The sequence below is a fragment of the Ursus maritimus genome, unplaced genomic scaffold (assembly GCF_017311325.1).
Source record: "Ursus maritimus isolate PB19 unplaced genomic scaffold, ASM1731132v1 scaffold_33, whole genome shotgun sequence".
Classification (NCBI taxonomy): Eukaryota; Metazoa; Chordata; class Mammalia; order Carnivora; family Ursidae; genus Ursus; species Ursus maritimus.
This window is the reverse complement of record NW_024425897.1, coordinates 20,477,944-20,493,285: the sequence shown is the minus strand read 5'-3', so window position 1 is coordinate 20,493,285 and position 15,342 is coordinate 20,477,944. Positions and strand designations below refer to the sequence as shown.

Sequence of the window (15,342 nt, the reverse complement as noted above, 5' to 3'; positions counted from 1 at the left end):
GCATCTTTTGAGAGGATCGTATGGTTCTCGTCCTTTCTTTTATTAACGTGGTGTGGATCTGTGGATGTTGAACCACCCTTGCCGCCCAGGAATGAATCCCACTTGGCCTTGGTGAATAAGCCTTTTAATGGACTGTTGGATCCTATGGGCTAGGATCTTGGTGAGAATTTTTACATCATGTTCATGAGGGATATTTGTCTGTAATCCTCCTTTTTGGTGGGGTCTTTGCCTGGTTTTGGGATCAAGGTCATGCTGGCCTAATAGAGTTTGCAAGTTTCCCTTCCACTTCTATTTCTTGAAACAGCTTTGAAAGAATAGATATTAGTTCTTCTTTAAATGTTTGGTAGAATTCCCCTGGGAAGCCATCTGGCCCTGGGCTCTCGTTTTTTGGGAGATTTTTGATTACTGCTTCAATATCCTTGCTGGTTATGAGTCTGTTCAGGTTTTCTACTTCTTCCTGTTTCAGTTTTGATAGTTTGTACATCTCTAGGAATGCCTCCATTTCTTCCAGATTGCCTAATTTGTAGGCAAATATTTACTCATAATATGTTCTTATAATTGTTTGTATTTTGTTAGTGTACGTTGTGATTTCTCCTCTTTCATTCACGATTTTATTTATTTGGGTCCTTTTTCTTTTTGAAAAAAAAATTAATGTTGAAAGACTACAGATCATGGGGGGGAAAGCTATGAATTCTATGTGATGTATTCCCCTAGCGCTAGTTTTGCAGTTCTCATTGATCAGTTAACTTGGTCTTGGCGGGATGTTCTTGCGGACCTCCTGGGGGAGGGGCGTGTTGCATTGACTCTTGAGTGTCTTTGCCTTGGGTGGAATTGTGCTGCCCTTGCCAGGGGGCCAGGCTAAATAATCTCTGTTTTGCTCTCTGTAGCCCATGTTCCCTGAAGGCTTTCTGCGCAGCTTTAGAGGATGAGAATGGAAATGGCAGCCTCCCAATCTCTGGGCCTGGAGCGGAAACCTCTGGGCTGCACTCCTCAGTGCGCCCTCAGGGAACAGCAGTCACTCACGTCTCCCTGGTCTCTGTCCTCACTCCCTGCTCACCCGGCCTGTGACCCAGCACTTCTATCTCAGGCACATGACCCCGTTTCGAGTCTCCAAACCCTGCAGACTCCTGCAGTGTGCTTCCACGCTGCTCCTCCCAGGGGAGGGGGGGGGGGTCTCCCCGGTTCTGCCGCTTTTTGGGCCCCTGCTCAGAAAGCAGTCACCTGACTGCCGAGGTTCATGGTTTATGACAACCCCGAGCTGGGAGCCCACTCCTCAACTCACTGTTTGCAGCCGGCTTCCCTGCTCTGATGCCTGGGAGCTCAGCCATACTCAGGCACCCCCAGTCTTCCTGTGACCCCAGGGATCCTGAGACCACACTGTCCCAGCTAGGGTTCCGCCCCTGCTTAACAGCCTGAGTGACATCCCTCACCAGATCAGACTTCTAAAAGTTCCATCTTTGTGCTCCGCTGCTCTATCTCTTGCTGGTAGCCGGCTTACAGAGGCTCTTAACGTACTCTTTTTTTTTTTAATTTTTTGAATTTTTTTTATTTTAAGTAATCTCTACACCCAGAGTGAGGCTTGAACTCACAACCCCAAGATCAAGAGTTGCATGCTCTACCGACTGAGCCAGCTAGGCACCCTCAAGCAATTCCACTTCTAATATATACCAAACATAATCAAAAGCAAGGACTTGAATAAATATCTGTGTATCAATGTTCACAGCAGCTTTACTCACAGTTGCCGAAAGGGAGAAAAAACCCAAATGTGCATCCATGGGTGAATGAGTTAACAAAATGTAATATATCCACTCAATGGAATAGGATTCAGCCATAAAAAGGAGTCAAGTACTGACACATGCTACAACATGAATGAACCCTGAAGACATCATGCAAAGTGAAATAAGCCAGACACAAATACTGTATGTGCGGTACATAAAATAGTCCAATTCTAGAGACCGAGTAGAATAGAATACCAGAGGCTGGGCAGGTGGGGAATGGGGAGTTGGTGGTTAATGGGTACAGGGTTTCAGTTTGGAATGACAAAAAAGTTCTGGAGATGGATGGTGGTAATGGCTGCACAAGGGGAACTGCACACTTAAAAATGTTTAAAATAGTACATTTTGTTATATTTTATCACAATAAAACAGTTATACAGATAAGAAGTATATGCGTTAACTGCTCAGCACATACTCTGGACCATAACATTTCCTATTATTCTATCAATTATCTGAAAGGTAAAAGCATAAGCAGCAAAGTCAGGCTTCAAATCCAAGTCTTCTCGATTCCCAAAGCTCTAATGTTAACCTCTGCACCGTTTCCAAATGACCTGCACTCGATGGATATCTTTTGAATGAATAATTCCACACCCTTTTCCCAAAGAAATTCCCATTTTATACTTGTATACTTGTATAATGTATGGGGAAATTCAGAACATTGTTGACTTTCCTTCCATGTATTTTGTACTTTGATGGTATTTTTGAATTGCGCATGGCAGCTCTGTTCAACACTTGTTAGAGCCTCTCAAGTTGGGATTCAGGCCCTAGACCCTGGTCACGACAGCCTGGGAGGTGCCACAGGCTGAATAATAGCCCCAAATTATGTCTGTGCTCTAAACCGCCCCCCCCCCCGGCCACGTGTATGTTACTTCATGTGGCAAAAGGGACTTGGCCTGTGTGATTAAGCTACAGCTGTTTTGAGATGGGGAATGTGATATAACACAAAAATATATTTGGTCTTTGTCCCTGGCACAGAGCTCCTAAAACCCATGGAATTTCCCCAGCGACAGGGGTATCTTTTGTTATTGTTCAGAAGCTCCTTTAGACCATAACTGAGTTTATGCTAATGCAGTGACTTAGGATAGGACCCCAGCCTCAAGATGGGGCTGGTCACCAGAAGTCCAACCGATTATAAGGCTGGAACTTTCACCCCTCCCTAAACTTAAGGCAAGGCAGCATAGGGGTGGGGTGGTGGACCTGGGATTGAGGTGGGGAAGAAGCTGGAGATTAAGCTCTGCAAAAAGTCTTGGGGAAAAAAAACCCCAAAAAACAGAAAACTTGAGCAAAAAGGTTTGATGAGCTTCCGGGTTGGTGAACATATGGAGGTGCTGGAAGGGGGCCACGCAAAATCCATGTTTCCCCCACTATCCTTACCCTTGTGCTACAGATCTCTCCCATTTGGCTGTTCTGAGTTGTATCCTTTTTAATAACAAATAAATGCAATGTGTTTCTGAGTTCTGTTCAGTCATCATAACAAATTATTGAACTTGATGATGGTTGCAAGGTAACCAGGTCAGAGAGAAGTGGGGTAACCTGGGGTATCTACTCCCTAATTGGTGTCTGAAGGGCAGAGAGGAAGAATAGGCTTAAGAAATGGGCCAATCAGAGGGCCTTGGAGCCAAAACGATTTTGGAACTGAACCAGAGTGATAAAGAACCACTAGAGAGACCATAGCCAGAAATGACAGGTTTGGATTTGTTTTGAAAATATATCAGAGCACACGCTATACACCTAGTGGTGAGCCTAGAATTAAAAAAAAAAAAAAAAAAGACGATGACGACCATCATGGGGATGTAACATACAGCATGGGGACTAGTTAATACTGTATCATTGCTTGAAAGTTGCTAGATTTTATAAGTTCTCACAAGATTTTCTAACTACACATGGTGATGGATGTTAACTAGACTTACGGTGGTGATCATTACATCATACCCCTGAATTGTACACCGACAGCTGTCAATTATATCTCGATTACGAAAAACTGAAAATACCACGTGCTGAGAAGGCAGTGGAGTGACTAGAACCGTCACACATTGCGGGTGGGATGCAAAATGGGGAAGGCTGCCAGTTTCTCACAAAGTTAAACATGCATTCACCATATAAGCGAACAATCCTGCATTTTCACCCAACAGAAATGAAAATATACCCAAAAACTTGCATGTGAGTGTTGACAGTGGCCTTACTCATCATCTCCAGTTAAGTGTGAACCCAAATGTCTTTCAGAGGGTGAATTTTAGGATAGTGATAGAAGGATCTAATGGAGCAACAACGGACAAGAACTACTGAGCCATCGATATGAACAAATCCCAGCAACACTATGCTAAGTAGCACACTAGGATATTCTGAAAAGCAAAAGCACAGGAACGGGTTTGATCAGGGACTGCCTGGATCGGGAGCGGACGTTATGAGCACGAGGGAACTTTCGTGGCGGTGATGCTTACCCAACTGCACAAGTGTCACAGAACTACACTCAATAGCTCATCAAATGTGAATTATCAATAAAAGCAACTTCAAAAAACCACTAGGGCCATCTTTCACTTACCATCTACCCAAACCCCAAATCTGATGACCCCTTGTTTAAGGGAGACTGTGGAGAAAGACACTGTTGTACAGGAGCACAATCTGGCTCAAACCCCACGAACGGGAGTTTGGCACCATCTACTGAAATTAAAACACATAAATCCTTACTCAGCCAAAAATGATCCTTACCTGCTACTCATCTGTACGCACACTTGAACTTGTTGACTACCTTGTATGTAATTACAAATGACATAAACCCAAATATCCATGTAACGGTACAGTACCCTGTCAATGAAGATGGCCTGAAAGGAACGCCCAAAACACATTGTTATCTGTGTGATAGTATGTATAGCACACGAGGTTCGTGGCTTAAAAAAAAAAAAAAAAAAAGACGGTAAACCATTCTACTCATTTGCTGTGTATGCTTGTAAAGAACGAGATCCGCAAGACTAACGGCAATGATTAGGAGTTGGGCCGATGGGGGAGAGATGCATAGTCAAAGGAAGGAAAGTCTGTGGCCTGAAGAGCAGAGCCGTTTCTCATCCTCCTGGTCCAGTACTGACCCGTCCAGTGATGCCTGGGAAAATGGCACTATTTCATACAGGCGGGTGCTGGGTGACAAGCCAGACACTAAGAAGCTAAAACGCTGATCCAAAGCCAAAGAGGACGTTCCACTGCGGCTGGTACCCCCTCCCAATCCCCACTCCGCTTGGCAGAGGCCAACACCCCACAAGCTGGCTGAGTCAAACCACACCTCCAGGCAGATAGAAATTTTAAAGACGACACAAAGGAAATAGACCAAGTTATTTAATTAGGTTCTTTGTAAGAAATTTAGAACACCAATTTGTGAGGATAAACTCCATTTGTGAGAGAAAACACAGAGCGGAGGTAGCCCTGAAGCTGAGGAACAGCTTTGATTTTGGGCAGAATTTGCGAGTCCACAGCTTTCTGATCGACCTTGCGCTGCTCTGTAATCTCGTATTTCTAGGGCGAGAAAAAGAAAATCATTTAAAAGTAGGGCACAAGTACCAGACTCCAGTTGACTCAGGAATCCTATTTCACAAGTACTCAATCCCAGGGATATTTAGAAAGCAATTCTGAGAATCCTCTCCTTGAAGGGCTGTGTGGTAGTATAACCTTGTTTTTAATACAGTAAAAATTGCAGCTCTCTTCCTTTTGTCTACTTTAATACACATCAAGGATAAACAAGGGTTGCGGCCCCTGGATGGCTCAGTCAGTAAAGCGTCTGACTCTTGATTCTGGCTCAGGTCATGATCTCAGGGTTGTAAGATCAAGCCCCATGTGGGGCTCTGAGCTGGCAAGGAGCCTGCTTAAGATTCTTTCCCTTCCCCTCCCAAAAAAAGGATAAGCAAGTGTGAACTCCCAATAGAACAGTAGGACTTAGGGGCGCCTGGGTCAATTAAGCATCTGCCTTTGGCTCAGGTCATGATCCCAGGTTTCTGAGATGGAGCCCTGCATCAGGCTCCCTGCTTAGTGGAGAGCCTGCTTCTCCCTCTCCCTCTGCTGTTCCCCCTGCTTGTGCTCTTTCACTGTCAAAATCTTAAAAAACATTCTGAGCTGAGCTCTCAATTGCCATTAAGAATCACTGAATGCAGCATCATCTGGAACGATATTTTTCCCCAGATATTCCTCATTATTAACAACTTTCGTCAATTCTTTGTGAAAATTTTGTTTTCACTCCCACCTAGGGAAGCTGGAGCTATCAGAGGCCGAGACAGAAAGAGAGGCTTACCTCTTTCTCAGTGTCGAAGATCTCACCTTCCTGGTGTCTGGGCTTACGCAGCTTCTTCTTCTTGAAGTAAGCATCGGTGAGATGTTTGGGGATTTTCACACTGCTGATATCAATTTTGGTAGAAGTGGCAATGACGAATTTCTGGTGTGTTCTACGCAGAGGAACTCGATTGAGGGACAGAGGTCCTAAGGAAAAAAATATCAACATACCGAAGGAAAGAGAAAGCAAAGATGTAAGAACAGACTTTGGATTTAAAGAAACCTGGTGCACTGAATTTTCTATTCAGCTGAAGAAATCTCAAACTGCCCTTTCTACAGCCAGAATCCAGACTTTTTCAAGATCTCAGTTTGCCCAAGGCTCCCCCTTCCTCAAATCTTAAGTCACCCAAGCTGGGAGACAGCATGGTCACTCATACACGTTGGCCAAAACCACAGGTCCCTGCAAAAGTAAACCAAGCACTGCTTTCCAGAGCGAACAGTTTACTTTTTACCTGTTTAGCAACTGTAGTTTGGTTCCAAGTGGCAGACCGATTACAAGTCTTATGCAGGATCATTCCCTGGGGTTAACGGCCAACCATTCTGCACTTTAGGTGGCAGTTACTTGGTGTTATGTTGCCACACAAAATTTAAACACCTGCTTCTTTAGAACTCAGGTGTATGCAGGACAATAAAACGGGACACATAATCTCACAACACTGAAACTTCCATGTAGGTGGAAGCAAAAGTACATTTAAAAATGCCCAAGTTTCAGAGAATATAAAATCCAAGCATTTTCTTACCAGTCACAAGCAGCAAACCACTGCTCAGTTGCTTCAGGAAAACTACCCTCTGTAAATTAAACAGACATGTCAGACATTTCTGTGATTAAAAACAGACTTCTAAATTAATCAAATCGTAGGCTTCTAAATTTGGTAAAGAAAACTTTTATGTATCTGCTCAGCAACTCTGGAATCAAATATACCAAACTACGAACAGGGGCACCCCTTGGATGTGAACAATACTTTTGTGTGCTTGTTTATAAAAGCAACTATTACTTCCAACAACAACAAAATGTACATTCTTTAACTCAGTAATTCTAGCCCTGCAAAACTGTCCTAAGGAAATAACTGAAGTATTCCCAACAGCGGCAAATGGTAGTAACTTACTGCGCATCATGGACTAAACACATTACGCTAGCGACCAGGCTGCTGGTATTGTTACCTCCCCACACCCCGTGAACTACGGTGACCATCGGCAAACAAAAAAACCCTACCCAGAGTGTGAACTATGATCAAGCGTCTCAGGCACCTGAGCTGAAGTGCCTGCTCTGCTCACCTTGCCTCTGTGGCGCCCAGTGAGGATGATCAGAATGGTCCCAGGAGTGATGCTAGCCCGCAGTTTCCTCACGTGCTGGCTAAAAGGTTTCTTGCCGTGGCTCAACAGCTTCCGAGGCACATCTTCAGTAGGGTAATACCTAGGCTGTAAGGAATCCACAGGTCCAACTTATTTAAACAAGCTAGTCAGATTAGTAGAGCTGGCTGTCAACACTTGCTACACACACCCTTTTCACCTATTTTAAATGATTTACACTGTTGCATTTCATTTTCACTTCTCCCAAGGTGACAGTAAATTTGGAAAAGGTCAACGCCGCTTATCCTTTCCTATGCAAAACACAAGAGGAATCCATTTAACTCAAGGAGCTGTGTGTTCAGGGAAAGACAGAAAGCATCAAGCAAGTTACCTTTGTAGACTTAGGATCAAACCAAACTTTGGAAGCAGACGGCAAGCTCTCATACACTGTCCTACCATCACACTGTGGTATAGCAGTGATTCTCAAGCTTTCCTTGGCTCCCTGACCTTAACCTAAACTGTACTTCTCCAAAAACACATGTGACACATGGTTTGGAAGTTATGAAGGAAGCATGTTTGTTTTTCCATTGTGTTCACATCCTCCACATTAACGTGCATCACTCCCATGTCATGCACAAAGGAAAACAAAACCACACAGTTCCAATCAGGACCACCAGTTCATATATTGTAAAAACAAGACCCCACACAAAAACTTTTAAGTGTATGACAAATAACTCACAATAACCTCCTGCTTTGACCACAAAACATTAGTACCTAACAGAAAAACCAGCCCACAAAAACTGTGACAGGAATCAAAGTGCCACTTTCCCTCTGGGGCATCACAATTTTCCACTGTGATGACTGTACTACATCTGGGAATGTTTTCATAATGGAAATTACAGAGCAAACGTTGAGAAAGTGTTGGGTCTTGTGCATGGTAGAGGAGCCAAGCAACAGTGCTCTGGTACGTAACCGTTCTACAGGTCTGGCAGCATTCGAGAATTCATGCCCCACTTAATTCACACAACACTGTGAGGCAGACCCTTATTCCTGCTCTACAGGCAAAGAAAGAAAAGCACAGAAAAGCAACTCCACTTAAGATCAAACAACAAATGTTTAAGAGGCCTGGCTGTAAACCCAGAATCCTCTATCGGTAATTCTCTGGCCAACACAAACTTCTAAAACCTGAGAACACCAAAAAACCCTCACGGTATTCAAGCTTCCTGTTTACAGTCTCTTCCAAATCTTACCATTTTGCGAAGTTTAACCACTCGGGTACCACCGTTCTTGTCACCACCAACTGGTTTTGTGACAGTTGCAAGAACCTTCTCCTTCTTTTTCTTTTCAACCTAACGGGACACAAATGCATCAAAGTCAAAGGCAGACAAAAATTTCTAAGGTGAAGCTGTATGTCATGGTCAGTGATCTTCTGCATCCCTTACCCTGGATTTGGCTGCCGAATACTTCCTCTTGTACATGGCCTTTCTGGAGTACATAGCCGATCGGGAATATCTGCCAATTCCTCTAACTAGGACAGGGTTTCGGCTGCAGTGGGGCTTCCCCTTCTTTGGCGTTTTAGCCTTGGGGTTACCCTTCTTAGCCTTGCCACCTGCATCAACCTTCTTGGCTTCGGGTTTCTTCTCCTTAGTATCCGGCTTCTCAGCTTTTTCGCCCGCCATCTACCAGTACACACATTAAAAAAGAAACGCATTTCACCAATTACCCCATGACAAAGCAATATCTAAACACTACATTAACAGGTTTCGGAGACGAACCCTCACCCCCTCCTCCCCTGGAACATCTAGGTCTTCCTCCAAAACCACACGCATCTGCAACAACCCTCATAGTGGTTAATTTTTAATTTGAAGAGATCTTACACCTGTTCGCTAAATATTTAGTGGTCAAAAGTCCCTATTCCATTCGTTCACTATTCCTGTTTTGTGAATTAGGAATCTAACAAATCGCCACGGCTACGAAGCAGCGAGGCTGGACCTTGAAACCGTCTGCTTGCTATGCTTTCGCGCTTTTTTAGACTGCCGTCTCAGTCAAGAAATTCGACTTTGGAGACGAGAACACACCAACATGCAACCCAAACTCAGGCCAGGCTGAAAAGCGCAAAGCCAACAGGCGACTTCCGGTCGCGGATATGAGAAGGAAAAGTAGCATTTGGCCTCACAAAGCTCAACGTGGCTTAGACAAACTCAGCGGCGTCTTTTGGAACCCGAACCCGGGATTCCGGAACGCGTGCCGTCATCCCGGTCCCTGCTGCCCCACTACGGATCCCCAGAAGGGCCCTGTATCCCCAGCCCAGGAGGGTGGCAAGCAGCCGGGAGCTCCGGAGCCTCTTCGGCACCCCACCTCACCCTCTTCGTGCCCCTGCGCAAACCCAGGCGAGATAAATGAAGCGTCTGGGAGGCCTCTCAGATGACCCCGAGCATGTCCGACCCCTGCACGTGTCCACTTGATACCCTCCTGATTCGGATGGCGAAAGATTGGGGATCCCGAAATCGAGTCTTCCAAAGACGCCCCGCCATTCTTACCTTGCAAGATGGGAAAGAGAACTAAGGTCCCGGCTTCCGGTCTATAAGGAATCACGGGAAGTGTTGAGTATCATTTCCTTCCGGATCTGGGGCATTATGGGAAATGTAGTTTTCCCTCTTTTGACAGCCCTGTATGGAGAGCTATTTCTTCTTAGAAGAGGAAAAAGCAAAGAACATTTTCAAAATGTTTCACTTTATAGACCAATAACATTCTCAAAATACTTTTGGAAGCCGACATAAATCACAACTTTTTATTTTACTTACTAAGGACATTAGTAAGCAACGTCCATTTTCAATATAAGAAGGGAGAGATAGATGAAAGACCAAATCTCCAAATAAAGTGAAATCTTTCCTATGAAAGGCTAGTTGTAAACTTTCCATGGACGTTTTCTCTGCAGTTAACTTAATGCCTATATACCCTATTCAGACTACAGCCTATGCTCAATAACAGAGAGTCAGAAAAGACAGAATTTAAAATAAATAAAATAGGGGCCCCTGGCTGGCTCAGTTGGTAGAGCATGTAACTCTTGATCTTGGGGTTGATGAGGTCGAGCCCCACATTGGGTGTAGAGATTATTTAAAATAAAATATTTAAAATAAGTTTAAAAATAAAATGAATAAAATATATTCCTGCTCTCAAAGAACGCACATTCAAAGAAAAAACAAACAGAAAAAAGGAATGGTTATAAGCTATTTCTTCTGGGAGATTTTGGAAAATTTTGCAAAAGAGTTGGGTTTTGTGTTGGATTTGGAAGAATAAAAACAAATTTGGCAGGTGAAAGTGGTAATTGGAAGAATAAATGCAAAAGGCATGGAAGCATGTAAGAACATGGTTGTTCATCCTTTCTACAAACATTTCTGACTACTTTGTACTTCATTTCTTTTGGAATTTTTGTTTTACTTTATTTTATTTATCAAACTATAGTTGACACACAGTGTTACATTAATTTCAGATGTTGTACTTCATTCTTCATTTTTTAAAAATATTTAATTTATTTATTTGAGAGAGAGCACAAGCGAGGGGGAGGAGCAGAGGGAGAGGGAGAAGCAGACTCCCTACTGAGCAGGAAGCCCCCTGTGGGTTCAATCCCATGACCCTGAGATCATGACCTGAGCTGAAACCAAGAGTCAGGTGCTTAACCAACTGAGCCACCCAGGCACCCCCAGTTTCTTCATTTCTAAAATGAGGATAACAATGTTACCTGCCAGGGCGCCTGTGTGGCTCATTTGGTTAAGCATCTGCCTTCGACTCAGGTCATGATCTCAGGGTCCTGGGATGGAGCCTTGTGTGGGGTTTCCTGCTCAGCGGGAAGTCTGCTTCTCTCTCTCCCTCTGCCCCACCCCTGCTTGTGCTCTCGCTCGCTCTCTCAAATAAATAAATAAATAAATAAATAAAATCTTAAAAGAGAAAAAAAAACAATATTACCTGCCCCACAGGGTTGTTGGGGAGATTAAATAAGTCACTCTACACAAAATCACGAAAAACAGTATTTGATGCATGGCAAAGGCTGGATAAATGTTAGTTCTTGTTATCATCACTTGCCCGCCTGCATGACAACAGTCATCAACATCAACATCATAGCAGCTGGTGAGATCCTACTAGGTGCCAAATATTCTGCTAATGTTTATGTATCGGGGATAATAAAAAACAATATTGTATGCTATGTGGTTAGAACTGTGTTATGTGCCTTGCTTTATTTCGTTTAATCCTCTCAACAACCTGTGAAGGATACTATTAGGAGGAATCTGAGGCTCAAAGAGGTTGAGTAACTTATTCATAACATGGATCTGATTTCAGAGGTTGCACCTTTCACCACCCATATGCAAAGATTAAAAAGATGACTAATGAAGATGAATAAGAGAGTTCTTTGCTCATATTTGAATTAAAAAGAATACTTATTACCTTTGCAAAAGAAACAGAACACTATATCTTATAGTTTTTTACTGTATCCAAGCCCTTAAGGCAACATGTCCACGTATGTGACACCTTTTGGCTTGAATTTTCCTCTTTCATTTGCTTGTTGCTGGTGGTGAGAGCTTTTCACCTTGATTTTCTTCAGATCCAAATCACCTGCTTTGTGTCTGTGTCCCCCGGGAATCATGTAGCCTTTTCCCATTCTGGATGACCGAAGATACAAATATAGTGATCAAATGTCTCTGAAGGTCTCAGAGATTGCAGTGGAACCTTTCAGACTACAGTGAATGCCGACTGGTTATGCCTGCTGAAACATGTGGCTTCTAAACGAGTCTGTCTTCCTTCCATACAAATTAAGGATGAGTGTGATCCTAATAGGCTGCATTTTATGCCCGTGTAGGATTATTCACTGTCCGGGCCTGTAATATTCCCAAGGAAAAGCTTGGGCACTGCTCTTTCTAAAGAATGGAAATGTCAGCAGCTTTATTTGTTCACTTCCTGAGCAAAACACCTCCTAGAAACACCTACTTCAGAAAATGTATTAGAAAAAAAAAAAGGAAAGAAAGACAGAAAATGTATTGGAATGACTGAAGTGCAGAGTTGCTCACTTAAGCCCCTAAAACAATTAACAACCTCATAAACTTTCACACAGTAAATGCGCCAAAATATTTGCTGAATGGCCTGCCATTGAAATAAAAACATAAGTGATCCCCCTCTTGTGTTTTGTTGTGGTACTGCAAAATTACGGTTCATTACTTGGACAAAGTATTGTCAATATATTAGTTATAAAGTAAACGTTATTATCAAGCACCTAGTTTTGCAATATATAAAATGCTCTTAAATTTTCACAGTGCTTCATTAATTACAAAGCAGACATTTTTGCTGACACTACATCGTTTTAAGCCTCAGGGCAACCTTGCTGTGAAGTAGGAATTTTTTTTAAAGACTTTATTTATTTATTATTTTTGGGGGGAGGGAGGAACAGGGACAAGCAGACTCCATGCTGAGTGCGAAGCCCCATGTGGGGCTCCAAGCAGGGCTTCATCCCACTACCCCGAGATCATGATCTGAGCTGAAATCAAGAGTTAGATCCTCAACCAACTGAGCCACCCAGGCGTCCCTGAAGTAGGAATTTAAGATGAAAGAACTGAAACTCATTTATAATAAATGATTTATCCAATGTCACACAGATACATTGAATCCTACCTCTTGGTGTCACAGAAAGAAAATCGGCAGGCAACTATGCTGCAGAGAGGGTACTGACCTTGTAAGCTGGAGCTCACTTAATATATGAGTTTATGCTAAGCTTCTGCACATGAGTTTTCTTGTCTATAAAATGGGGATGGGGGGCTGCCTGGGTGGCCCAGCTGGTTAAGCATCTGCCTTTGGCTCAAGTCATGATCTCGGGGTCCCCATGTCGGGGTCCCTGTTCAGCATGGAGTCGACTTCTCCCTCTCCCTCTCCCCCTCCCATTACTCATGCTCTCTCTCTCTCAAATAAATAAATAAAATCTTTACATATATATATTAAATATATAAATTAAATATATATTTAATATATAAATATATATAACATACATTTATACATACATATACATAAAATATATATTTAATATATATTAAAAATATACATAATCTTTATATAAATAAATAAAATGGGAACAATATTGACAACATTGATAATACCTCCCTAAGTTAAGATCAACATAGTGATTCACTCATTCACTCAATTTTCTCATAAAAAAGTTCTAGGAAGGGTGCCTGGGTGGCTCAGTTGGCTAAGCATCCAATTCTTAGTTTTGGCTCAGGTCATGATCTTACAGGTCATGAGATCAAGCCCTGTGTCAGGCTCCACACTCAGCAGGGAGTTTGCTTGAAGATTCTCTTTCTCTGTCCTTCCTCCCCCCTCAAATGAATACATCTTAAGAAGAAAGAAAGAAAGAAAGAAAGAAAGAAAGAAAGAAAGAAAGAGAAAGAAAGAAAGAAAGAAAGAAAGAAAGAAAGAGAAAGAAAGAAAGAAAGAAAGAAAGAAAGAAAGAAAGAAAGAAAGAAAGAAAGAAAGAAAGAAAGGCACCTGGCTCAGTTGGTTAAGCATCTGCCTTTTGCTCAGGTTATGATTCGAGGGTCTTGGGATTGAGCCCCATGTCATGTTCCCTGCTCAGCAGGGAGTCTGCTTCTTCTTCTCCCTCTGCCCCACCCCAATCATTCTCTCTCTCTCTCCCTCTCAAATAAATAAATAAAATCTTTAAACAAATAAAAGGAAAGAAAGTTCATGCAGGGGTGCCTGGCTGCCTCAGTCACTAGAGCATGTAACTCTTGATCTTGGGATTGTGAGTTTGAGCCTCATGTTGGGTGTAGAGATTACTTACAAATAAAATCTTAAAAAAAAAAAGAAGAAAGGAAGTTCATGGAAACACTATTTTCAGTGCAACTCCCCATTCCCAAAACCTAGAAATAATTTGAATGTCCATTAACACAGAAATGGACTGAAAATGTATGTCCATTCTACAGAATGTTATGCAGCTATGGGGAAGAATGACTTACATTTAAGTGTGCTGTCCAGTACAGTAGCATTAGCCAAATGTGGTTATGGAGTAGTTCACATTAAGATGTGCTGTAAGCGCTGGACTTTGAAGGCTTAAAAAGAAAAAATAATGTACGGTATCTCATTAATTTTTATATTTATTGATTATATGTTGAATGATAATATCTTGATATATTGGGGTAAATATATTTGCACTGATTTCACGGCTTTTTACTTTTTCAAGTGTGAATACTGTAACCTTTAATAATACATATATGACTTACATTATATTTGTATTGGATAAAAATGCTGGTCTAGGGATATTCATTACATATTAAGAGACAATTAAGTCACAAATATATATACATCTTTGTGATTATATATGCATGTATATAGACACACTTAGTATAATATACATATTATGAATCTATAAATATAGACACATATTATGAACTCATTTAAAAAACAGAATAGAAAAAGAAATCCTGTAGCAGTCCAATATGGTGGAGGAGTAGGAGACCATAGTTTTGTCTGGTCCCAGAAATTCAGCTAGACAGGTAACCAATCATTTTGAACACCTGCTAACTCAAGTGGAGATCTAAGAAAAGAATTGCTGCAACTCTACAAATAGAAAAGCGAACACTTTCTGCAAATATGACAAGACAGAAAAACTCACCTCAAAAAAGAGAACAAGTGGCAGTACTGACTGCCAGGGATCTAATCAGTATGGATATAAGTAAGATGTCAGAACTGGAGTTCAGAATAGTGATAATAAGGATATATAAGGAATCTATCTATCTATCTATCTATCTATAATCCTTATAAGGATTATAAGGAGAAATAAAAGATTGAAATCTAATTAAAGATTAAAATATAATTAAAATTAAAGATTAAAATCTAATTAAAATCTAATCAAGTTGAAACAAAAAGGCTATTAATGAGATGCAATAAAAAATGGAGACTCTAACTGTTAGGATAAATGAAACAG

At 41.9% G+C, this 15,342-nt stretch overlaps 1 protein-coding gene across 1 annotated transcript; it reads right to left on the bottom strand.

Moving 5' to 3' along the window:
* Positions 1–5,089: 5,089 nt before the first annotated feature.
* On the bottom strand, positions 5,090–9,990 carry RPL6 (ribosomal protein L6). The gene is made up of 7 exons (XM_008688899.2): positions 9,917–9,990; positions 8,819–9,055; positions 8,627–8,725; positions 7,362–7,505; positions 6,827–6,875; positions 6,049–6,233; positions 5,090–5,279 (listed from the first exon to the last, which is right to left on the bottom strand). Exons 2-7 carry the CDS (start codon positions 9,053–9,055, stop codon positions 5,127–5,129), a joined length of 867 nt encoding a protein of 288 aa, XP_008687121.1. The 5' UTR covers positions 9,917–9,990; the 3' UTR covers positions 5,090–5,126.
* Between the last annotated feature and the right edge of the window lie 5,352 nt (positions 9,991–15,342).